Source organism: Schistocerca serialis, chromosome 3, assembly GCF_023864345.2.
Source record: "Schistocerca serialis cubense isolate TAMUIC-IGC-003099 chromosome 3, iqSchSeri2.2, whole genome shotgun sequence".
In the NCBI taxonomy this organism is placed as follows: domain Eukaryota; kingdom Metazoa; phylum Arthropoda; class Insecta; order Orthoptera; family Acrididae; genus Schistocerca; species Schistocerca serialis.
In genome coordinates this window covers 66305113-66331721 of record NC_064640.1, presented here as the reverse complement: position 1 = coordinate 66331721, position 26609 = coordinate 66305113, and the positions used below count along the sequence as shown (strand labels likewise).

The 26609-nt window shown below is 39.5% G+C and overlaps 1 protein-coding gene and 1 long non-coding RNA gene across 2 annotated transcripts in view; one reads left to right on the top strand and one right to left on the bottom strand.

Moving 5' to 3' along the window:
* Positions 1-26609, top strand: part of LOC126469718 (uncharacterized) — a 66440-nt gene that overhangs the window by 7150 nt on the left and 32681 nt on the right. The gene's annotated exons all lie outside the window — the stretch shown is intronic.
* The window catches only part of LOC126469717 (protein Daple), a 195271-nt gene continuing 194311 nt past the window's right edge, over positions 25650-26609 (bottom strand). The window contains exon 24 of the mRNA XM_050096907.1: positions 25650-25932. Coding sequence (XP_049952864.1) covers positions 25734-25932 — 199 coding nt within the window. The 3' untranslated portion in view covers positions 25650-25733. The remainder of the gene's footprint in view (positions 25933-26609) is intronic.

The window sequence follows — 26609 nt, the reverse complement described above, 5'->3', positions numbered from 1 at the left end:
ACATCTACAAAATTACAAGCAAGGCAGGAATTCAATCAAACTTTTTGAATTATTGCATTAAGTTTTTCTGTTCTCTGGAATACAAAAATTAGCATTTATATGAAACAGAGTTTCAAATTTTTGCAGCATTTTAGAAATCCTTTAGGTTTTGCACTAGGTCATTTCTTTCATCTTGCCTATCATTAAGAAGCTGCAAAAGAACTTTATAATTATTGTCTATGCACAACAGAGACGCAACACAAATGAACTATCTTGTTGGACAGAATGATGGTCTTAAACCTTGACCTGCTTCAATGTCATGAGAATCCGAAAGCAATTGTTTAAGATGTCTGAATAAGTGAAATCAAATCTTTGAGAATTAACAGAATATCTCGTAATACGTGAATGTTATTAAATGAGTCTTGACCAACTAAATTTCGGGAATGAGCCAAGCAGTGAATGTAAATAACCCTGGCTTCAATTTATTTTATCCATGACTGTAATCCTTGCAGACAACCGCTAACGTTTGCTGTGCCGTCATAGCATTGCCTACAACAGTTGTTCACAGAAACAGAATAGCTTAATAACATATCCTTCACAGATTTAAACAGGGTTCTGAGTCAGTTAATGGGAGCTCATAAGAACCATGAAACAAGGCATCAACAACAAAATTTTGGACGAAAACAGACCAACATCTGCTCTGTAATTGATATATTGGATGGCTCGTCCAACATGAATGGATATAAATAATATTCTTTTATTTATTAAATAAAAATTCTCTGAAGAGACATGCTTATCAATGTTATAATTTCATTAATTATGTTATGAGACGTCCACCTGTAACAAGTAGTAGAAGTAGTAGTAGTAGTAGTAGTAGTAGTAGTAGTACCTAGTAGTAGTAGTAGCAGCTTTATTCATCCGTAGATCTCTTTTTACAAGGATATAGGACATGTCAAAGTATTTACAAGTTAAAACCAATTTAAAATAAGTTAATTCGAATACACATACATTTGCAGACTTCTAGTTTGAGACAATCATTAGATTTACTCCTGGTATACAATACTTTTTTTACAAATAATTTATTAAATAATGTAATGCCACATTGTTCACTCATATCTATCAGTCACTGTGCACACTATACACACCTTGTTTCATAACACTTCACTCACTACACTCACCAGCACACACATACTGGTGAGCTCTGGGCCATTTTCTGTACCTCAACTTCCCCTTTGCTATCCTGAGAAACTGAGTCAGCACCCCTCTATAATGAGTGAGATGTTGAGTTCAGAAAGAGGAAGAGGTGTTAGTATTGTGCTATGCATAGCTTGGGGGTAAGTATTTCTACAAAAGGAAAAAAGGGCAAAAATGTAGTGTGAAAGTGTTATGTGGAATGTTGGATGTTTTATAATCATTATTATTATTTATTTGTATAACATTTATTTTACCAAACCCCTACTCTGTTTTATTTAAGTAATCCTTCAATGTATAAAATGTATTGCATAACAGCTACTTTTTAGCTGCATTTTTAAATAAGTGTATTTCTGCAATTTCTTTAATCTCTTTTGATAATTTATTGTACAGTTTTATTCCCTGGTAGAAAATGCTGTTTTGAGTTTATTTTTTCTTGGTAAATGTAAGTTGAGTCTAGCTCTTGTTCCATGGTCATGGGCAGAGCTGCTTGTGCAGTAATTGCCAATGGTATTTTTGATGTGTACAACTGATGGTAAATGTATTCACATGGAGCAGTAAAATCCCCAGTGTTTTGAACAGATCTTTACAATGAGCTCAACTACTATTTCTGGTTATTATTTTTATAGCTCTTTTCTGGAGTTTGAAAATAGTGTTCATATTTTGGGCATTTGTTCCCCAAAAAAGAATGTCATAGTTAAGAATTGAGTGTACATATGAATAGTATGTAACTAAAAGACACTGCATGTTACACACTGATGATAGGATTCTAAGAGTATAACACGCCGATGATATTCTGTTTGCAAGTAGCTTTGTGTGTTCATGCCACTTCAACTGAGAATCAATATTCATTCCTGATTAAGCCATAGTTTCAGTTCTGGTACATTCTCGGAATGCAATTTCAGAATATTGTCAAAATTAGAAGACTCATCAACATGACCACGTAAGCCCAATCCTTGGTAAACCAAGAACAATATTGAAGTAAAGTTTTCCTTAAACAAACAGTAGAGGCCTGCATTTCTTTTGCTTTAGAATGACTGACTCATGACAGAATATTCACTCTTTTTTTCATAGAATTATTTGCACTAAATGAGCACATATGCACGTTACTTTTTTCGTGGGACTTGAATTGTTTTAGGGCAACGGACCATTTCTTAAAGCCGTACTCAACTAATGCAATATAGGAATCTTCGTCCGCGGTAACAGGTTTTGGAGGCAGTCTCTTGTTTTCACACATAGGCCTACACAAAAAGACAATAAACTCTGTCCTCTTTTATGTCATATTAAATCTATATACATGTTTTTATCCAATGTTTTTGAAAAGTTATGCCCCTGCGGATGCCACTTTCGGTACCGGTATCATTTTTCGTGGAACTACCAGAAATAGTAACAGGGATTTCACTGTCACAAGCTGCCGATGGTCGATCACTTTTACTTCTATCGATTCGATATCACCAGCATGATTATCAGTCGAATTCCTTTTGTATTTCACTACATATTTATCCATTTTAATGATTTTTACACGCAAAATATGAAGATGTAATATAATTCCAAACACAGATGACACAGGTCAACCAAAACACAAACTAACGTCTAGCGGTCTACACGTTCTGACTTCTGACTGCTTCATTGTTCGCTCAATTGTTGAAGTCTGGAAGTTCAAATTCGGTGTAAGTTACAGTATAACCGACATGATTTCACTAGAAAAAATCTCTCGCTGGCTGTTGCGTTCCGTGATTGCTGCCGAGCTCCACGTTAAAGCACAAAGAACTTCCCAAGTTGTTGCAAGTACCGTCTATTTACCGAATATTTTAACTAGGAGGGATGGGGCACTCATCGCAGCAGGTATGTCGGCTCACTGGTAGTATTTTGTTATCTCAAAGAGTTATCGTAAAAGAAACGCTAATTAAATTCGTACTTCGTAGTATAAACATTTTCATTGTATTGTACCCAACTGGCTTCATTTCTATTTATTTAATACAATAATTAAAGGTTTACCGCCTTCAGTTTACATTATTGACTTAACAAGTGGCAGTCCCTTAATATTCGAATATTTTAAAAAGCTGCCACTTCACTTATATGTCAACGTGATTTTAATTTCTACGAATTCAATTAGCTGTTTGTTTTAAGATAACCTTTTTGCAGCTGTGTATAACAAAAGCCAGCTGCCCATCAATGCGATGAGCGAGTCGATTCTAATTACGGTCAAGAAGCAAACCTTTATAGTGCCGATTGGTTCATTTTTGCAGAATAGTAACGTAAAGAAGAAAATAATACTACAGTTTTCAACGAGGTATGCTACCCATACTCACTCAAATTTTGGGGTTTGTTTCAGCGACCGAGCATACCCGTAGTCGGCGTCTATGTGTGGAAGCTTGGTTGGTGTTAAATCTGAAACTGCATCTGTACAATGCCACAACATACTTGGCGAAGAGTGGGGTACTCTAGTCCGTGTAGTTAATTTCTTTAATTGGATATACGGCAACATGTTAGTGGAAACAAGTTCTTCAGTCTCTTGTTGAACAACAGTGAGCTCTCACCAACCAGCTTTCTATGTGGCAATAAAGAATTTGGCAGTCTCGCTGATGCTCTATGTTCCACCGCCATTGACACAACCCCTACCATTTCCCACATGTGATGATTCTGCAGAAGACTGGGACACAGATGGAAAACGCCTTCGGCAACATTTTCAAGCTTTTGGAGTTTCCAATCCCACTTTGCGTAAGGTTTTATTTTTGTCATGGATTTCTCCTTGTGTTTACCACTCTTTGTGTTAGCTAGCTCCTCTTCAGGAACTTGCCAGCCTGTTTCCATGAAATGTATCAATTGCTCTCTAACTATCATAGCAATCGTACCCATGATCTTCCTGCTCACATTGAGTTTTGCCATTGTCATTGTCATACAGATCGTGAGCAGCGCAACTTCATGGGCTTCATTGCTAGCTTGTTACTGAGGCCCACCAGGATTCATACACTGATTTGATGGTTTGTGCTATAAGACGCCTAGCCCCTGATGGGGATATCCATGAATACGCTTTACAATGTGACAATCCTTTTTCACAGATGTTCTTGTTCTGAACATTGCTCAGTCTTTTGAAGTATCTAGGGCAGCAGGAAATCAGCTGGTCCTTATCCATTATGTCCTTGCTGTTTTGTTCAACATGAGCATGCCGCTGGCCCAGAGAACTGGGCTATGTGCGACTATTGTGAAAAAAGGTATTTATTGTGCCTATGTGCAGCTCTCAACCACCTGCACCAGACATGAACATGGATGTGAAGTGTTTCCCAAGTGATTGTAGCCCCAAAAAAACTCTACAGTGGAGTCCATGTGATGGACAAGATGTTAAAAATGCAAGTGGACACAGGTGCAGCAGTGACTTTATTAAATTCTTAAATCTATGTCAATCTTGGATAACCGGCATCATCCCCTATATCTCGTACGTTTGTGAGTTACAACAAAGAACTAATACCCACACTGGGGCAGTTTTCTACTTCCATAGTGTATGAAGCAGTTGCTCGGCCTTTGACCTATCTAATAGTGGATGATGCCAAAACTGAAAATTTAATTGCGTTGGATGTCTTGAAAATTTTTGGGTTCTCTATTTCTAACAAAGTACATCTGGTATTGGAACAAGTTCCAGAAGACGAGATTAGTGTTTAACGTCCTGTTGACAATGAGGTCATTAGAGACAGAGCACAAGTTCGAATTAAGGGGGGATGGAGAAGGAAATTGTCCATGCCCTTTCGAAGGAACATCCTGGCTTTTGCCTTAAGTGATTACGGAAATCACAGAAAACCTAAACCAGGATGGTCGGACACGGGTTTGAACCGTCGTCCTCCTGAATGTGAGTCCAGTGTGCAAATCACTGCACTACCCCATTCAGTGGATCAAGTTCCACACCAACAACTGCATGCACTCCACTTGGAATATTCCTCCCTGTTTTCAGAAGGTTTAGGGTGTGGTACCAATACCAAGGCTCCCACCACAACAAACTCGACGGTGTGCCTCCATTTCTTGCGTGTCCACCCAGTCCCAGTAGCTTTACAGGAGCAAGTCAAATTGGAATTAGATTGACTTCCATCTTTGAGTGTTATCACCCCTGTCTCCTCTGATGAATCGTCTGCTGTTGGTAATTCTCAAAAAACCTAACGGCAACCTTCAGCTCTAAGGTGATTTTAAAGGGTCTTGTAAATTCCCGATTTATTATTAAGACCTATCCCTTATCCTGTCCAGATGAACCCTAAGCATGGCTTTCCAGGGGAGCAATATTTTTTCAAAATAGACTTATCAGAAGCCTACTTACAATTGCCTCTGGATGAGGATTCCAAACACGATCTCACAGCAAATACCCCTTCGGGTTATTTAAATACCGCCGGGTGCCATTCGGCATTGCTAGCGCCAATGCCATTTTCCAATGATTTTTGGAGCAACTCATGGTCTCATGATGGGGTGCATTAACTACCTGGATGGTACTGTGGTTTTTGGTTCCTCAACAGATGAACATTTGTGGAACATTCGTGCCTTATTTACAGTGCTACAGGCCACTGGTTTGAAATGTAACTTTGACAAATCACCATTTTTCCAGCTGTATCTGTGTTTTGAAGTCTCACATGCTGGTATCAAGCCTTTACACCAACGTGTCAATGCCATTACAGCTTTGCCGTGTCCTACCAATGTCAAAGATTTGCAAGCCTTGCTTGGAAAGATTGCATACTTGAATAAATTTCTTTCTGGTGCAGTCACATTGGCCCAGCCACTTCATGATCTCTTATATAAAGATGTTTCTTTCCACTGGTCGCCCACCTGCGAGCATGCTTTTATCCTATTAAGTTCAAAATTACACTTGGTACCTTTTTTCTTGATTACCTTCCAACCAGGACAACATCTTGTTTTGGTCACAGATGCCTCCCATTATGGCCTTGGGGCCCTTCTCATGCATAAATATGCGGATGGTTCTGAAAATCCTATTGTGTACGCTTCCAAAATTGAATCAGGCACAGCAGCACTACTTGCAGTTAGACAAAGAACCCCTGCTGTTGTGTAACCACTTGGTTGGGGTTACTCTTGGTATTGTGTCTGTACAACATTACAACAGAATATGCCCTAATATTTCAGTAGAAAGGGTGCAGATGACTTCTCCCTGTAAAAGAACATGAACTGGACCGTGCCTTTTGCCGTCATGTCTTGCCCTGTACAAACAACAAACTGCCTTGTTTCTCTGGAACAGTTTCATGTCTAACTTCATTGGGGTGAGCAGTGATGTGCCAGAGACTGCAGTAAAACTTACACCAGGCACTGACAGATGGAATGTGTCTGTTCAGTAGTCTCACTGCAGGGGCTGTTACCAGTTTAATTCTCTCGTTGTGTACAGTATCAGGTACCTTTAGGTAACATTGTCTAGTTCAACGGCACATTATTTACACTGAGCTGAGCCAAGGCCACACAAAGGCACTGTGAAACTGGAGCAGATAAATTCTGTCAAAACCTATAGCTGTGGCATCTAAAGTTGTTTAGCTTAATGCCTCGAGTGCTATCTTCCACTGTCTCAAATATCATAGCAAAGTTAACATTTTGTTGAATAAGATACTTGAAGACCACATTGCAGTTTTAAATGTAAGAACAGTGTTCCTCATTTGAAATTCTTAACCAAGTCAGTTGCAAAGCTGTTTGCACACTGAACTCACATTCAGGAAGACTGCAGTTCAAATCGCCACCTGCCCATCCACATTCAGGTTTTCTGTAATTCCTTCACATTGAGAACACGGCAAGAACAGTTAAAATCAACATGAATGTCATCTTTAAATATAATTTAGAATGAGTTGTTGCTATCCATTCCATCAGTCTCTGAACTGTTGGCTATAACTGTAGCTGGAAGAGCAAAGTACTACAAACTCATTCACAAATAACGAATTCTAGTATGCAAGTTAGATTAATAACTGCAACAGGATAAGGTCATACCTAAAATAGAGCTCAAAATGATCTCGGAGGTTATCTTCATTAAGATAATGAATAAAAATGAGGTGGAATGACACAACCATACAAAAATGTGGAGCTACAATGGAAGCGCCACTGATGTAGCTGACTCCTTACCCACAGTTGTTGTTCAGATTTATGTATGGTATCTTCGGCAAGCACGTCTTTTGTCTGATTTCCCATCAATACCCATTCACTGGATAAAGTAATAAAAGACAAAAAAAGATGAAAACAAAAGATGTCGTTAGTCATGTCCATTATAAAATTAATTAACCTGGGTTCTTTGGATGATTTATGGAAATGTCCAGTAAAATTAACTTTTTAAATAAGTTATAAACAATTTTTCCAACTTTTAACCTTTCACATTACCTATTACTTTTTCAAAAACTGAGAATGCAACCACGCTACCACGATTACTTCTAAATACTACAACTAATGGTATGTGGGAGTAGCACTACTGGGCACATGAATCTGATGAAGTGCCCAGGACTAGGCTTACCAAATATGTGGAATTTTTGTGGACATCGTTTTTTAGTGTTGCCAAAAGATCCAGGTTGTAAAAGTGCCCGGGGGTTGAGAATTTTATGATTAGCAACTTTAGATCTGTATGTTCGACATCATGGTTTTAAATATTATCTTAAAGCTGTCTCTCTCTCAGCTGAACCTGGAGCAAGCAATGACGCAATTGGAGATGTATCGCTATCAGTTCCGCCTCAACTTATCACTTACTGTTAGTCATTTGGCTACACAGCAGAGGCAAAATGTATATGTTGTTTTCATTTGTGAAATTCTGTAACTCATCCACACATTTTTGATAATTTTATCTCTATTTGTTTTCCATTTCATCATTTAGCAATTGGAAAAAGAAATTGAAACAATCTAAAATCCAGCATGTAGTAATGACAATATTATGAGAAGGATGAATTCTACTCACCATATGGAGGAGATGTTGAGTCACAGATAGGCACAACAAGAGGACTGGCCTGGCCTTGGCAGCCAGAGTGTGTGTGTGTGTGTGTGTGTGTGTGTGTGTGTGTGTGTGTGTGCGTGCGCGTGCGCGTGTGCGCGCGTGCGTGTGCGCGCGTGCGTGTGCGCGCGTGCGTGTGCGCGCGGACCTTCAACAGAATTATGACTTTTTCAAACTGTATAATGATAATAACAATGAACATGTTATTGCACACTATGTACTGGAGAATTTTCTGTTGCATACAAATGGAAGGGTGATATTAAAGACCACGTGAAAAATGCTAAATACTCTAGCAATACTAATACTACTGTTTCACTAAACATGAGATTTTTTAAGGAATTGTGACCTGGTGTGTGCTACTGAAGAAGCTACAGTTTCATACCACACTGCTAGACACAAATGCCCTTTCAAAACATCAGACTGTACACCTAAAGTGGTTAAAAGTTAAATGACTCAAAATTTTCATCTGCTAGACCCAAAACCTAGGCAATTATTGTTAATTTTATTTCACTATTTATATCTGATAATGTGTTGATTTAGGTGAAACTGCTCAAATTTTTACTCGGCATCTGTTGCAGTGTCTGTAAAAATACAAATTGAAGAAAATTCGGTTTGTTATACTACTTATAGCACTAACAGCAATTTCAGGCATGTTAAGAGGAAGGGAAATAAAAATGTGTTCAGAAAAGTTCAAAGTGATTTAGACAGACCTATTTTAAGAATTTGATTGTTCGTCCCACATTGCACACAAACCAGTTCTGAAGAAAATCATGTCTGATGAAAAATACAACTGATGAAATAAAGGTTAAAGTTTCAGTAAACTGTTCAGACTTTTAAGCAATTTCAGAAATGTGTCTTGGGTTTGTAATATATCACGATTTGGACCCAAAAAAAAAATGGTAAACTTACCCAGGATATACCACAGACTTAGGGAATTTAATATCCTATTCATGGGAAACATCATTGACACTGAAGCTTTGACTCAGTCTTGGAGGCATGTTTGGATGACCTAAATTGTTGAGAGGATTGCTTGTGATAATCAGGACATCAAGGTTTGTACCCTGGGCTTGAACAATTTTTTATTTTTGATAAGATATACATTACATTGCAGACTCAGAATTTCTCAACAGATTTCACTGGTACCATTCCATGTCATCTCAATTAAGCCCATTCATTTCATTTCACTGAATGAATCCACCAGGTAATCAAGAGGAAATATATATTAAGTATAGCAGAAAACAGAATATATGAGCTCATCATCAGAAATTGTTGTCACTGGGTTATGGTTTTCCTTGAAACTATATTACTTTATCCATTTAATCATGGCTGCACAACTGTTCATTGGCTAGAAGTTAGGTCATTAATAGAGTATAGACTGAGGTGGGAAGGGGAGGGGAAAGGAGTCAGCCTACAGCAGTTTACAATCACCAGGGAAAACCTTAATCAGCATATTTACAAATTAAGCCCAAATATGTGTCCAGTGTCTTAAACACTGTACTACACACATTTACAATGTGTAAATTGTGAAACATTTCCGCATATTGGATTAAAGGTGATGTAAGGTTACATGCTCATCATTTACATGCATGCAAAACTTTAATTTGATTTTCCAGATATTTCTTGTATGCACTTCACCTTTTATTTCCACTCCATTCTGTACCAAATTTCTGCAGAGATGAGAGGACACAGATTTTTCTGATAGTATTTGTAAACATCATTGTACATTTCACACTTGAATGTGTTTTTAATTTAAAAATCATCACAGAATTAATACAACATGAGAATGTTGTCAGTTTGTCAGTTCTTAAACAGGTATTTTGAGAGGTAGGTACAATTATGGTTACCAGTACTTCAATTCAGGGAACTTTTTTAATTGAATGAAGCATTATACCGAAGTATAAACTCATAGGTTGAAAATTAAAAATGTGTTAAACTGACCAGTCAGTAGCTATTTCTATGCAAATGTGACAAAAACTAGTCAGTGTATTTTTTCTTATACAACTATTCAAGTTTACATTATTATTACACACCACCAAAAGCTATCAATCACATACCTGAACCTGAATGACATATTACAGTTGACATATTACATACACACACGGATTTTGCATAGTAAAAGCAATGAAGTGGCTCATTTAAAATTTCAGGATAGACTCATATGTAGAAATAAATTACAACTTCCTCAGAAACATTACTTAGAATTTTCTTTATTGACATTTCATTTCACCTGACAATAATTCTTTGACTTTCAACATATATTTCAAATATATTTTTATATTAGCATTAACACACAATTATAGGGCACATGCCATTTACTTTTAATGCAACCCAAAGACGTGAAATGTAAGATTGTCATAGGCCAGGTGAAAAACTGGTGAAAGAAAATCTAGATCCCTTGCAAAAGATTAAGTGCCAGCAAAACACAATCCAACTGCAGAAAAAATCCTGATATATACAAAACTCAGAAAGCATGCAGGGCAAGTGAGGAAGAATTGCACCACAAATCGACAAGAGAGTACTGGTAAGAAGGTGATATTGGCACATTTAGATATGCCATTCCTCAGTTTGCCTGATGACGCAACTGGAGCACAGGTGGATGTAGGGCAAACAGAAATATAATCATGCATTTCAGTGGGTTGGGTGTCTGTTGGGAATGGCAGCCCTTTCCCTTGAAATGAGTTAGAATTTTTCCAAAGTATATTGTTCACTTGAATGTTTCATGAGCATCAAACTCAACATATGGGCCCAACAGGAGGCATCAGAGAACATTAATGTTAGACTGCTGTGCCACAGGGTAGCAGGGGATAGAGAAATGAAAATTTCTGGGGATGCTGTTTTATTAGACAAATGACCACGTAAATGAAAAGTGCAATGAGGGTTTGTAATTGGCCACAAAATGGAGTTTTGTTTCATATAAGAGCACACCAAGTTTTTGTGTGCCATAAATTAGGCTCAATGCTCCTTTTTTTAATTTGTAAATACTTTATTTGGCCCACTGTCGAAATGTTTGCAGCATATGAAATTGGTTTCTCTCAATAGTCTACATTATATGAGAGAACTGTAATAACACTTACTTTAACATGGGTATCAAATAATCATAATATGGTGCAATATATCACAGGACCTATAGTCTGGGCAGAACGACATGTGAAGGTTCCAGTGTGACTTTTGCTGATGTGGCATGGGCGTCACTCACCTAGGAACAATGCCCTCACTTCCTGTTGGCTAACCAAGGCTCTACTACATATAGTAGCACCCAATTTCATTTGCTGTGATTGGCTAAAACACTTAAGCCACAAGCTGACTTGTGTTGGCAGGAACTTTTTCTTTTCTTTATTTCTTTCTTTCTTTCTTTTTTTGCTGGCAGTGTCAGTCTGGAGACAGGTGACAAAGTGGACAATCGTATTGCCGGTGACTCTCCTCAATTAGAAAATAGAATTAACTGTTTATTAAAGTGAGAGACAAAGTAAACGGTTGCAATGGTGTTGCCAACAGTCAACTGTTACAGAAAATCACATTATTAAACATATAGTAAACAAATGCAAATGGGACAGCCAGAATCGTTGCCGCACAGAATAAGTTTTGACTGTAATACCCTCAAGGGATATTCTATTACTTTAAAGTATGGTTAGGCATTACTGGATTGATGTACCAGCAAGTGGTATGTGAGACTGCAAGCAAATACTGAAGATATAATTTTTTTTCAACACAGTGCTGTGGCAAGGCTTACACTCTATAATATAACACAGCATCCCTAAAACACACGATGTGCTCTTTACTGCAGATTAGCTATTCATATTCCAACAATTTTAATTTAATGGCACTACAGCGTCTCACCAAGGCTTGGTGCTATCATCTGTTGCAACAAGGACACCTTTAGAAGATAACAGGTATGATTCCTCTAGAGAACTTTTGTGAGGTGCGATGAATTTGCACATCTCGAATCGCAACCCTAGGTGCTACGATTTGCCTGTTACAACCAGACACTGAGGCATATACACTCCTGGAAATTGAAATAAGAACACCGTGAATTCATTGTCCCAGGAAGGGGAAACTTTATTGACACACTCCTGGGGTCAGATACATCACATGATCACACTGACAGAACCACAGGCACATAGACACAGGCAACAGAGCATGCACAATGTCGGCAATAGTACAGTGTATATCCACCTTTCGCAGCAATGCAGGCTGCTATTCTCCCATGGAGACGATCGTACAGATGCTGGATGTAGTCCTGTGGAACGGCTTGCCATGCCATTTCCACCTGGCGCCTCAGTTGGACCAGCGTTCGTGCTGGACATGCAGACCGCGTGAGACGACGCTTCATCCAGTCCCAAACATGCTCAATGGGGGACAGATCCGGAGATCTTGCTGGCCAGGGTAGTTGGCTTACACCTTCTAGAGCACGTTGGGTGGCACGGGATACATGCGGACGTGCATTGTCCTGTTGGAACAGCAAGTTCCCTTGCCGGTCTAGGAATGGTAGAACGATGGGTTCGATGACGGTTTGGATGTACCGTGCACTATTCAGTGTCCCCTCGACGATCACCAGTGGTGTACGGCCAGTGTAGGAGATCGCTCCCCACACCAAGATGCCGGGTGTTGGCCCTGTGTGCCTCGGTCGTATGCAGTCCTGATTGTGGCACTCACCTGCACGGCGCCAAACACGCGTACGACCATCATTGGCACCAAGGCAGAAGCGACTCTCATCGCCGAAGACGACACGTCTCCATTCGTCCCTCCATTCATGCCTGTCGCGACACCACTGGAGGCGGGCTGCACGATGTTGGGGCGTGAGCGGAAGATGGCCTAACGGTGTGCGGGACCGTAGGCCAGCTTCATGGAGACGGTTGCGAATGGTCCTCGCCGATACCCCAGGAGCAACAGTGTCCCTAATTTGCTGGGAAGTGGCGGTGCGGTCCCCTACGGCACTGCGTAGGATCCTACGGTCTTGGCGTGCATCCGTGCGTCGCTGCGGTCCGGTCCCAGGTCGACGGGCACGTGCACCTTCCGCCGACCACTGGCGACAACATCGATGTACTGTGGAGACCTCACGCCCCACGTGTTGAGCAATTCGGCGGTACGTCCACCCGGCCTCCCGCATGCCCACTATACGCCCTCGCTCAAAGTCCGTCAACTGCACATACGGTTCACGTCCACGCTGTCGCGGTATGCTACCAATGTTAAAGACTGCGATGGAGCTCCGTATGCCACGGCAAACTGGCTGACACTGAGGGCGGCGGTGCACAAATGCTGCGCAGCTAGCGCCATTCGACGGTCAACACCGCGGTTCCTGGTGTGTCCGCTGTGCCGTGCGTGTGATCATTGCTTGTACAGACCTCTCGCAGTGTCCGGAGCAAGTATGGTGGGTCTGACACACCGGTGTCAATGTGTTCTTTTTTCCATTTCCAGGAGTGTACATTTTAACAAGAGGGGAGTGTTGGACTGTTATAATACCATGCGAAGATGCATCAGTAGCCATAATTAATAATTTATAAGGACTGAAAGTAGTCAAGTAACTGGCTAATTTGAAATGAGCTTCTAAAGAATGCTTTTTGAGAATCTTGTGGCCACACAAATTTAGCGTCTTACTTCCTCTACTGATTTAATATGCCGTTAATTTGAGCCACATTTCAGACTGCTTTACTGTAAGTTCACTGGACAAAATATTAGTCCCTCCCTTAAAAAAGTGCACTGGTTGCTTAGGAGCAGTGTAGATGGCGTGGAGCTGGTCCCAGGTGATCATGTGACCCTCCACCAGTGATGTAAGGCAAGGCAGTGAAGTGATGTATATGTCCCCGTCAGTTGCACGGAATCAGCACAGTAAGATGGGCCAATGTGGAGACATTACAGAATGGCATAAAGGAGCTACTATATTTGGACATGGCCAACACCACAGCATGAATGATGTTTCCCAATTTATTGGTTTATCAAAGCAGACTACCTAGCACACCTGCAAAGAGCGGTGTACAATGAGCAGCCACCTACAACAGTATAGGAACAGTGGTCATAAAAAAATCCAAACTGACAGGAGCTGGAGAGTAGTGTCACACCTTTCCAATCATAATCTGTTTCAAACCTGACAGGAACTGCTGCTGTCAGTAAATGCAAGTCCCTCTCAAACAGTTTTCAAATGAACACTGTGAACGGCACTGCAGGCAATGGACATTTGGGATCACATACCTTGAAAAAGCCATTGTTCACAGCTGCACATAAAGCTTCAATGGGGAAACAACACAAAATTGACAGTAGCTGACTTGATGTTTGGAATGCGGTCCAACGAGTCACAATTTTGCTTCTTTTCGAATGATGCAATGCATCAAGTACACCTATGGCCCAATAAGTCATTCAGCTGGCAGCTTGTGGAAGATGTAGTTCAGGCTGGAGGTGGTTATGTGATGTTTTGGGAATGTTTTTTGCACCGCAATACAGTCTCAGTCTTTCATTTACCGTGAACATGAACCCCAATGTTTATTGAAACTTTCTTGGTGATCGAGTTCTGCCCTTTTTTCTGGTGATCGAGTTCTGCCCTTTTTTCTGCATCTTCGTGGTGAGTATGCTGCAGACACTGCCATCTTCTAAGATAACAACAGCCACATTCACAGGGCTGCAAGCATATGTATTCAGTTTAATAAACACTCAGGCACCCAATCACGCCTTCTCTGACTTGCTAAATCGCCCGCTTTTAGTCCCGGCATATCTGAAGAATACCATGGACTCTCTTCCTACCTGAACTGAAGTGATTATGAAGGTTTCAGGCAGTGTTACGTGCAGATGTCTCCTGGGGGTGACTAATTTTTTGTCTGGGATAGTTGCTACTCACCATATAGCAGAGATATTGAGTCGCATATAGGCACCACAAAAAGATTGTCAAACAATAAGCTCTCGGCCAATAAGACCTTTGTAAAAAATAGACAACACACACACACACACACACACACACACACACACACACACACGACCACAGTATCTCTATGGTCATGGATGTATGAGGGTTTGTGTGTGTGTGTTTTTTTTTTTTTTTTGACAAAGGTCTTGTTGGCCAAAAGCTTATTGTTTGACTGTCTTTTTGTTGTGCCTATCAGTGACTCAGTTCTTTTTGTTGTGCCTATCAGTGACTCGGTACCTTCGCTATATGGTGAGTAGCAACTATCCTTTTCATAATATTGTACATTCCATCCTTGATTTTCCATTGCTTAATTTTTTGTCTGGTGTATTTATTAATTTGTCATACCAGTGAATGATTGCAATTTATTAAGATCAGTAGAAGCACGAAACTTCTGTATTTCTTCGGAATGCTGTTGATTTAGTTTTAGCCCACCTTTATATAAAATTTATCAAAGTATATTTATTTGGAGCACTCTTTAGATCCATTGTGTTGCAGAGCACAGATTTTTCACATGACTTATCTAATTCCATTGTCTATATACTTTGCACACTGAGAAATATTTTACATCAATTGTTATACTGTAGCCGGCATTTGTGGCCGAGCGGTTCTAGGTGCTTCAGTCCGGAACCGTGCGGCTGCTACGGTCGCAGGTTCGAATCCGCCTTGGGCATGGATGTGTGTGATGTCCTTAGGTTAGTTAGGTTTAAGTAGTTCTAAGTCTAGGGGACTGATGACCTCAGATGTTAAGTCCCATAGTGCTTAGAGCCATTTGACTGGTTGTACTGTAAGTATCACTGGAAAATTCTTATAAAATTAGCAATTCTAAAAGACAGGTGATTACATTGACAAGTCCTGTAGGTGTATTTATAGGCATTACTTACATTTTGCTCCTTGTCAAGATGTAGCTGCACATCTGTTTTTGAAAAATACTGTGTTCCCAGTGATTTAGCCACTAACTATTCTGCCTGCAGAAGCTGGCAGGTATCAATTTACAATTGAACATTCAAAATTGGACTTGAAGTTGCACCATATTCGTACAGACATATTTGGCTTACCCTGTTGTCTTGAAGAAATAGGTGTAATAACTTGTTATTCTTGCAGTCAGTCTAATTTCTTCTTTTTGTTATCCAAACGTACAAACGGAATTGGTCCAACTCAACAAAACTGTGGTAATATTGATGATTTCAAAATGATGTCAGTTTTAAAGTTACTTGTGCAACCTAAGATTGGTTAAAAACGCCATACTTTTGATACAAAACTTTTAAAGCTGCAGAGGATATTATCTATGAAAACTGAATGAAGAGAAAGTATCTAATCCAAATACAATGGATGCAACTGGATTTGCAAAGACTAACAATGTAAATTAATGGATAATGTTTTTATGACTTGCAGTGATTGTTTCCTAGGTCGTGTTATAGGTCCTCTTCTGTTCCTAATCCACATAAATGATTTAAAAGACAATCTGAGCAGCCATCTCCGTTAGTCTGCAAATGATGCTGTCATTTACAGTCTAATAAAGTCATCAGAAGATCGAAACCAAGTTTAAAATGATTTACACAAGATTTCTGCATGGTGTGAAAACTGGCAATTGACCCTAAATAAAGAAAAGCATGAGGTCATCCACATGAACACTAAAATGGATCCCTTAAATTGTGGTTGCATGATAACACACACAAATCTAAAGGCTGTCAATTCACTTAAATACCTAGGATTAACAATTACAAAGAAGTTACACTGGAACAATCACATCGATAATGTTGTGGAGGAAGGTGAACCAAAGACTGCCTTTTATTGGCTGAACACTTAGAACATGCAACATGAAAAGAGACTGCCTACACTACACTTGTCTCTACTCTGCTAGAATATTGCTGTGGACAGCTCCTTACCAGATAGCACTGGCAGAGGATATCAAAAAGGTTAAAAGAAGGGCAGCTATTTTAGAATTATCGTGAAACAGTCGAGACAGAGAGAGAGAGAGAGAGAGAGAAAGAGAGAGAGTCATAGATATTACACACGAGTTGGTGAGTTGAGGTGGTAATCATTAAAATGAAATTTCAATCACCAACTTTCTTCACTGAATGTGATAATATTTTGTCGACAGCCACTTACATACGGAGAAATGATAATCGTAATAAAATAAGAGAAATCAGAGCTTGCACAGAAAAGTTTAAGTGTTCGTTCTACCTGCATGCTGTTTGAGAGTGGATCGGTAGAGAAACAGCGTTAAAGTTCAGGCTCTTAGGTCTGAATTGCACAGTAGTCAAGCAGATATAGGTGTAGATACAGTGAAAGAAAATACTAAGAAAATAGAGGTCCTTGGAAAAGACTCAGTGCCAACAAAACGCAATCCAGCTGAAGAATAATCCCAACATATCCTAAAGTCCATAAGCTTGTGGTGACCAGTTGAGTTTGCCACAAAATGAGCTGGCAGCACTTAATTTGGAGTTGAACACCAGTTGTCCTCTTGGTATGTGGTTGATTATCTCCATACCTTTCATTTCACTGTCTGGCATGGATATTAAAAAAAAAGTTATAAGGCACTGATATATAACATGAACAGTAGTGGAACCATGAGCCAGTCTCTTGAAGCACCCTATGCAATTTCTCCACACACAGACAAAATAATTTCTTTCTGTAAGTAACTTCGTTAACTTTCTGCAGGATTCTTCAAAAGAATGATGTAAATAACTCAAACTTTGTACTATCAACAATGTGAACATATAATTACCTTAGCAAAATATTATGAGTGACTGCAGAAATTTTTGTGTGATCAGGAAATGCATTAATTTCTCTCTCATTAGAGTGGAAATTCTGAAAACAAAGCTGTGTGAATCTCCTCACTGCATTTGTGAATAGCAGTTCTTCGGTGCATCATCTTCCCAACAGTCTTACAAATTTGTCAAAGTGAAGAGGAAGGATGGTCATTAGCAACATATGTGGAATATGCTTTCCCATAAATGTCTAATAATGGCATATTTCAACATGTCTGGAAATTGTGTAGAATTAATTATACAGTATACCTCAACTAAAATAATATTATGGTTGTCAGAATGTAATGGTAGGTAGGGAGTGTATGAGTTACTAATATGCAGCTAGACACACTTAACAGAACTGTGCATGTACCAGCAAAGCAGGCAACACAGAAAGTATGTGATTGGATTCCATTAGGAATCATTGTGCTCAGTGACTGTGGGCTCCAGCACTCTACTCACTGCAATATCAATCACAAAGTTATTTTAATCAATGTGTATATATGTGACCTATAAAATTACAGATCAAAGGACCACAAAATTTTACTACCTTGTTGGAAATTCACGACCTTTTAATTTCTCAATACTTCAAAGCCTGTTAGAAGAAGAGGCCATGGTAGAAAACTTAATTTGGCTAAGTTTTCTTCAGGTTGCTCCATTAGTGTACCTTTCTACAGAAACAGCACTATGTTTCTACATACACATTTGAAACATATTTTTTTAAGAATATGTGCTGAAAATCTATACTTATTTCCAGTTTTCCCAATGTCCTTAGTGTAATTGCTATCATATTCTATGATTGTCTTTCTTGTCTCTATCTTAACAGTATCTCATTAATGATATGAATATAATAGAGGGAAACATTCCACGTGGGAAAAATATATCTAAAAACAAAGATGATGTGACTTACCAAACGAAAGAGCTGGCAGGTTGATAGACACACAAACAAACACAAACATACACACAAAATTCAAGCTTTCACAACCAACGGTTGTTTCATCAGGAAAGAGGGAAGGAGAGGGAAAGACAAAAGGATGTGGGTTTTAAGGGAGAGGGTAAGGAGTCATTCCAATCCCGGGAGCAGAAAGACTTACCTTAGGGGGAAAAAAGGACAGGTATACACTCGCACACACACACATATCCATCCGCAGATATGCAGACACAAGCAGACATTTGTAAAGGCAAAGAGTTTGGGCAGAGGTGTCAGTCGAGGTGGAAGGAATACTTAGTGATTTATCCAATCTAGTACAAGGTCTGTTTTTTCAAGATTTGGTAATTTTTTTCCCTTCTCAGATGAGCCAACTGGGGATCACCCATCAAATTCAATTCCTTATTTATTGTTCGCTTCTTTCCTTCCAGGAATCTTTCATCTGTTCACTGTGTTTTTTCTTCTTATACAATAATTTTCCCTAAACACTCCACTGTCAATTGTTTCTTCAACTCTGATACAATTTTTATTTTCTAAATTCTTTTTTACTTCATGGATCCAACTTCTTATTCACTACTAATCCCATAAATAATTGAAGAGCTTTCTGGTTAATTTACTGTCTTGCATTCGATATTGTGATGTCGTCAGTCATACAATCACACCGCTGCCTGATAGATCGATCTGCCGGATGCGATTCTCTCAATAAACAGAACAGAAGAAGCTGTGTTAGCCAAAGAGTGCACAGCCAGTCACAGTACTTGGGCTCGCCGCAAGGTGCCACTAGGCCACTTCATGTGCAGCAGGAGAGTAGTGGAGTTGTGCCAGTCTACAGTTCGGAGCTGCGCTCAGTGGTCAGCGAGCGCCGCTGTTAGTCATCATCTGCAGCTCAGTCATTGCTGCCATCAAGTCTTTGTAACTCCGTTCCAAGTTAGTCTTCAAATTCATCAGATTCGACATTCAAGATAACGAGAGATTAATTCGTCATTGCAAGATCTGTGACTTGTAAATTATGTCATTCTACAGACACTTAGCCTAGTCGCATCTTCTATAATTGTCAACCAACTGATCATGGACTACAGCAAAGCTAAGTAATAAATACTTTCTTATTTTGTACTCCTGCTAATTAATTGTGTTTTCCTGTTGTAGCTACCAAGCAGTCTTGGCATAATAGAACCCACGTTTCCACCTCCTTGGCTACCTCATATTTGCAACCTCATGTTGATGGACTCGATTATGGTGGAAGATCGAGAGCCATCAGATATAAAGGTTCAGAAAATTGGCAGTCTTCTCTTTCTCATGACTTCTGTCATGTTTTCTACGTTTTGATCAATTTCATCACTGTTACATAATTTCCAACATTCCATAGTTTTTGTGGGTCTTACATTATCTTATGGATTTGCTTCTCTAGTAATTCTAGTTTATCTAAATTATTCTTTAATTTACTTACATATTGATATTCTTGCTTCACTACTGTATTGTAATGTCTTATTTTTTGCATTTTTAGACAGGCATTCTAATTGCAAAAGTACTTAGTCACACCATATACCTTCCCATTTTATGTATCCTTTCGTCTATAGCAAATTTTTCCAAACCATTTTTTTTATTAGCTCCCCAAGATACTAAATTTTTTTAACTTTTTAAATTTGGTGAATATCTGTTTTCATAATACCAGTGCATTTTTAATATTGGTAAAAAATTTATATTTTTCCCTGCAGAAATTCTTAAGCCACCCCTACTGGCAATTTCTTCTAAAAGATTAATTTCTGTTACAGTAGACGTTACATTTTCAGAAAGTATAGCAAATGAAAGACAGTTTATTCCAGTATTTTTGTTTCCGCTTCCCAACCTTATTGGTGAAATCTGATATTCACTCAATTTATCATTACAAATTCTCACTGTTCTTTTCTAAAGCACAATTAATGGGAACTGGGGATAGGTCATCACCTTGCCATACACCTATGGCTGAGATTTTTCTCCTATAAATTTCATTTTAGATAGTGTGTCTGTAAATGTTTCATGAATTAGATTTGCTAACATCAATTTGCTTTACACCAAATTCTCAGAGCATCTTATCTATAGTTTCTCAACAGAATCAAACACTTTTTTTCAATATCTACAATATCTTTTGAATTCAGTAATCTGTGGCGAATGACTGACTTCAGAGTAAATAATTTTTTGGAACAAGATCCGTTGTCCTTAAAAGCACCTAGATATTCACCTAAATAACTGTCCAGTGTTGTTTCTACTCTGTTTAGCAAAATATGGGAAAATATTTTATATGCAACTGGTGGTAAAGAAATTCCTCTGCAGTCATTAACATCTTGTTTATTGCCTTTCACATGTAGCGGATTTTCAAGGCTATCTTCCACTCTTCTGGACTTTTTTTCTGTTTTCCAGATTTCCTTAAAGATTAGTTTCAACCCCCCCCCCCCCTTTTTTTTCCGTAGAGAGAACTTCAAAAGTTCTGCTGTATCAGTGTCTTCCCCACTAGCTTTATTATTTTTTACATTTTTAATTACTTCTTCAATTTCTTTGACAGTCAGAGGAAATGTCCTTGTAGATTTTCACGTGTGTTTGAGAATTTCAGGTTATGGGTTGGTTCTGGACAATTAAGACGACGATCAAACTATTTTTCAAATATTTTGCAATGTTATTATTTAACTTTGTAGCTGGATGCCCTTCCTGATAATGCAGAGACCAAAGGAACCTATGAGATGGAAGTGACGCGCGACATCTGTCTGTAAATTGCGTAAACTTTGTTCTGTGTGTTATCATATTCTAACTACTTGTGTATCATATTCTCTGAGATAGAATTTATGGACCAGGTCCAAAGTTGCCTAAACAAGTGTGGGTAAGCACCTATAAACCACGCTCAGTTTGGCTGGTGTACCATCCCGATGGTCATTCATCCGCTGCATGGGTTCGAACCATGTCTGGTTTACCTTCCTGTCTCACAAGATAGCACACTGCACATTACACAACATGAGCAGGTCACCAACAGAATACTTAGTAATGAATAGGGACTTGAAAAATTCATATTTGCAACAAATGCAAATAAATGAGGTGTAACAGAACGACATTTTAAAAATTTGGGAGATTGTAGAGGAAGAAATTTTGAATAGTTTGATATTAGGAACATAAAGGTGCAAATGTGAAATAAAGTTTCTACAGCCACCATTGGACTGTTGGAAATCTATGCATGACCTGAATGAGAAGTTAACAGGTTAGATTCTCAGTGAACAGTTGGAGTGGAATTCTTGATCACCTTGCTGGACCACACATCTTACGATATCTTTTGAATTGTGAATGGTATTTTAACTTTCTGGATAATGTCATGCCTGAACTGCACAACATTCACTTGCAACTGCGTATTAGTTTGTGGTTTCAGAACAATGGTGCTCCAGTGCACTTTGATTGTCAGCTCAAGGCATATCTCACAGACAACTTCAGGCAGAGAGTAATTGGAAGGGGATGCCCAGTCCATTGACCTGCATGCTCCCCTGACCTCACCCCTCTAGACATTTTCCTCTATGGTTACGTAAAATCTTTTGTGCACTCAACACCAATAGAAACAGTACCCAAGATTACTGAGTGCACCTTTACAGCATTCAATACCTTCAAAGAGGGGTGCAGATTCTTACAGAGAATCAGCAAAATGTGGTTCGCCACTGCACATTGTGTTACGAAGCTGAATATTGTCAAACTGAACATTCACTCTACTGTAATAAAGCCACAGATTCAGTTTACAGTATTTGATTGAACTCTATAATGTCAATACGTTTTCCAAACTACAGTATTATGGAGTCTTCATTTAGCCTACTGAATGCGTATAAAGCACACAGTGGTTTAGAAACTTATTCCATACTTCCATCTACAGCACCCTTATATCAAAATGTTCATAATTTTATGCTCTATGATCTCCAAAATTTTTAAAACATCATTCTGTTACTTCCTGTAGATGTGAATTCTGCCTCAAAACCCAAAAACACGAAATTGTATGATAAAAGCTATTTCACAGCAAATTGTATCCAGATGAACTATTTTATCAGAAATGAGTGTTTGCAACACTGCCAACCTCAGTAAGCAATTGCATGGTATCCTTTAGCAAATGCTTGGGAACTGTGTCACTCACTGTTTTATTCTCCCCCCCCCCCCCTCTCTCTCTGTCTCTCTCTCTCTCTCTCTCTCTCTCTCTCTCTCTCTCTCTGTGTTAAGTGAGTGAAGACACCAATCCTGATCCATCATAGGGTTCGATTATTACCTTCACAACACTAGAAGGGGGTTGGTGATCCCGACAATTGTACATTATGTGATCAAAAGTATCCGGACACCTGGCTGAAGATAATTTACAAGTCCGTGGCACCCTCCAGCGGTTATGCTGGAATTCAATAAGGTGTTGGCTCACACTTAGGCTTGATGACAGCTTCCACTCTCGCAGGCATACGTTCAATCAGGTACTGGAAGGTTCCTTGGGGAATGGCAGCCCATTCTTCATGGAGTGCTGCACTTAGGAGAGGTATCGATGTCAGTCCTGGCATGAAGTCAGCATGCCAAAACATCCCAAAGGTGTTGTATAGGACTCCGGTCAGGACTCTGTGTAGGACAGTCATGTAACCACTCCGCCACAGATGCATTATGAACAGGCGCTCGATCATGTTAAAAGATGCAATCGACATCCCCGAATTGCTTTTCAACAGTGGGAGCAAGAAGGTGCTTAAAACATCAATGTAGGCCTGTACTGTGACGGTGCCATGCAAAACAACAAGGGGTGGAAGCCCCCTCCATGAGAAACATGACCACACCATAACACCACCACCTCCAAATTTTACTGTTGGTACTACACGTGCTAGTACAGAGTGACGTGGGGCAGTGGCTAGCACACTGGCCTCGCATTTGGGAGGAAAACGGTTCAACCCCATGTCCAGCCATCCTGACTTAGGTTTTCCGTGATTTCCCTAAATCGTTCCAGGCAAATGCCGAGATGGTTCCTTTGAAAGGGCACAGCCTACTTCCTTCCCCGTCCTTCCTTAATCCAATGAGACCAATGACCTTACTGTCTAGTCTCCTCCCCCCAAACAACCCAACCCAACCCCACCCAACTAACACGCTGGCAGATGATGTTCACTGGTCACTCTTCACACCTACACCCTGCCGTCGGATCGCCACATCTTGTACCGTGATTCGTCACTCCACATAACATTTTTCCACTGTTCAATTGTCCAATGTTTACACTCCTTACATCAAGCGAGGTGTCGTTTGGCATTTACCGGCACGATGTGTGGCTTATGAGCAGCCGCTCGACCATACTGTCATAGTAGTTGCAGTGGATCCTGATGCAATCTGGAATTCCAGTATGATGGTCTGGATAGATGTCTACCTATTACACATTACGACCCTCTTCAACTGTCAGCGGTCCCTGTCAGTCAACAGGCGAGGTTGGTCTGTACGCTTTTGTGCTGTACATGTCCCTTCATATTTCTACTTCACTATCACATCAGAAACAGTCAACCTAGGGATTTTTAGGAGTGTGGAAATCTTGCACACAGGTGTATGACACAAGCAACAACCAATCACCTGACCAGGTTCGAAGTCCATGAGTTCTGCGGAGCGCCCTATTCTGCTCTCTCACGATGTCTAATGACTACTGAGGTCACTGTTATGGAGTACCTGGCAGTAGGTGTCAGCACGATGCACCTAGTATGAAAAACGTATGTTTTTGGGGGTGTCCAGATACTTTTGATCACATAGTGTACATCATTTCTGCTTTCACATAACACAGGTATAGGCCGGCTGGGCTGCAATGTGGCACTGGCACAGCTTGTTTCCTCGCACTGCTCCTCTCCCCTCTGAAAGTAAAAATTATAGTTTTTCCACTGACTGTCAGTTTATAGTGTCTGCTCTCTGCACTACAGCAAGCGGGAAACAAAACCTGTCAATGTACCTCAACCACACTGAAAGTCTTCCCCAAAAGTGTCAATAGAGTTATTTTTGGTTATAACTTGTACACTGTATCTGTAGCGTTGTCAAGCACGAGTCACACGGCTAGGAATGTCCTTAAAAGTTAGAAATCAATTTTCTGCAGATTTTTTAATTATTGAATTGATTTGGAAAAGGAAAATAATGTCATGAAATATCTTAAATAAGAGAAGCACTTTGTTCGCAGGCAGATAAATGCTACTGCTTCTCAATTGTAACAATCATTTGTTGAAAGCTTAAATAGATCCAAAGGAAGAAAGCAAGCAAAAAACCATTTCAGTAAAAACATTATGTAAGTTTTTGTGAAAGCAAACATTCCAGTGAAAAAGCTCCCCAATCAACATTTTTTTTTTTAACAGTCAATTTCAAAGCACTAAGGCTTCATCTTCACGCATGTTATGTACCAAACTTTTAAAACTGTACTGCTAATCATTTACAAACAAAAAATATATAGACGCAAATTTTGCCAAAAATAGATGCTACATTTTCAAGTGCCTAGTAATGAAGTAATTTTTTTCAACTTTAGGTAAAAATTGCCAAATATCTGTGTAGAATGCCTGTTCAACTGTTACCAACAAGCAGCTCAAATTTTCTCTGGAGGAGCTTCATACATACAGTTTGTCATGGATGGACTGTAACACTGTCATGTGGAAAAATTACACTGTTGAATTATGCATAACCCCTATATTGTTGCAGGCAGTGGCTTATGATAGGGGGCAAACCACTGTTCCTCTAATTACATTTCCCTCACACTACCTCCACTTTGTTGGGAAATTATTTTATTCTGTACATCCCTCAGAAAGATGGTCCTAATGTGAACAGTCATAGCTACACATTTTGTTGTTGTGGGCATGTGTATGCCTGTACCCATTCATGATTCTGAACATGAATACATAAAACTCTCTCTCTCTCTCTCTCTCTCTCTCTCTCTCTCTCTCTCTCTCTCTCTCTCTCTCTCTCTCTCATGGGAACCAGATGAAAGAAGAAATACAGTTACTTTGTGTTATTGTTTGCTATTCATAGCACACGTCAAGGTACAGTTCTGGAACTTACAAATTTCACATCAAATAAATGTTTTCAGACACATCCATATTCATACCATGTGGAGTTCTCTGCATTTCCTTTGCCTTTGCTGCCTGCTCTTTTGCTGTCATCAGGCTTGTATGGTGTTGAACTACTGTGACTTGGGCTAGGAAATTCCCTTGTACTTCCAACTTTTGTTATATCTTCAGGAGCTCCAATCACAGTAGAAATTCTGTTGTAGACTAACACCGACCTGTAAAGAATCATATATAATATTTTATGAAGCAAAATAATATTACGAATCTCACTCAGTTGATAAAACATTACTGCCCATGTATTCCAATCAAACAGTACCTAATTACCAGAGTCTATTTACATTTTCAAGCAAAGAAAATTCCAGTGAATCAGCAACAATTACACTTTCTCCTTGGTGTCTTGTGCTCCCAGTTCCAATCTGTGCTTGGTGACTGCCAACTACATGAAGTGCAGTAACAGCACCTCATAAAGTTACCCCTGTGTTGTAGTCCCAAATGTGCAGTTTCCATGTAATGTTAGATCCAAAACCAATTCAATGTGCACATTCATGTGCAACATGGATGATTTTCTTATTTCCAAACGCAAATTATTTGTACATGTACACGTACTGCACTTGAGTAAAAAACTGGACATGTCTATTTGTGCCATTTTTAAAGGTGTGTCTAGATGGGCCATATTTTACAGCAATACAGGGTGGCAAAAGCATTGCCATCAATATTGCTGCAATAGATGGCAGTTTTGTGAAATTGTTGGGAAATATTGCTGACACTGCAGACTGTTACAGGTACACTGCAGGTTGTTACAGGTAGACACTGACATACTGCTAAGGGATTGCCAGTGTTGTCACCAAGTGTGAAGGTGGCGGTGGTGGTTAGTGTTTACCGTCCCGTCGAC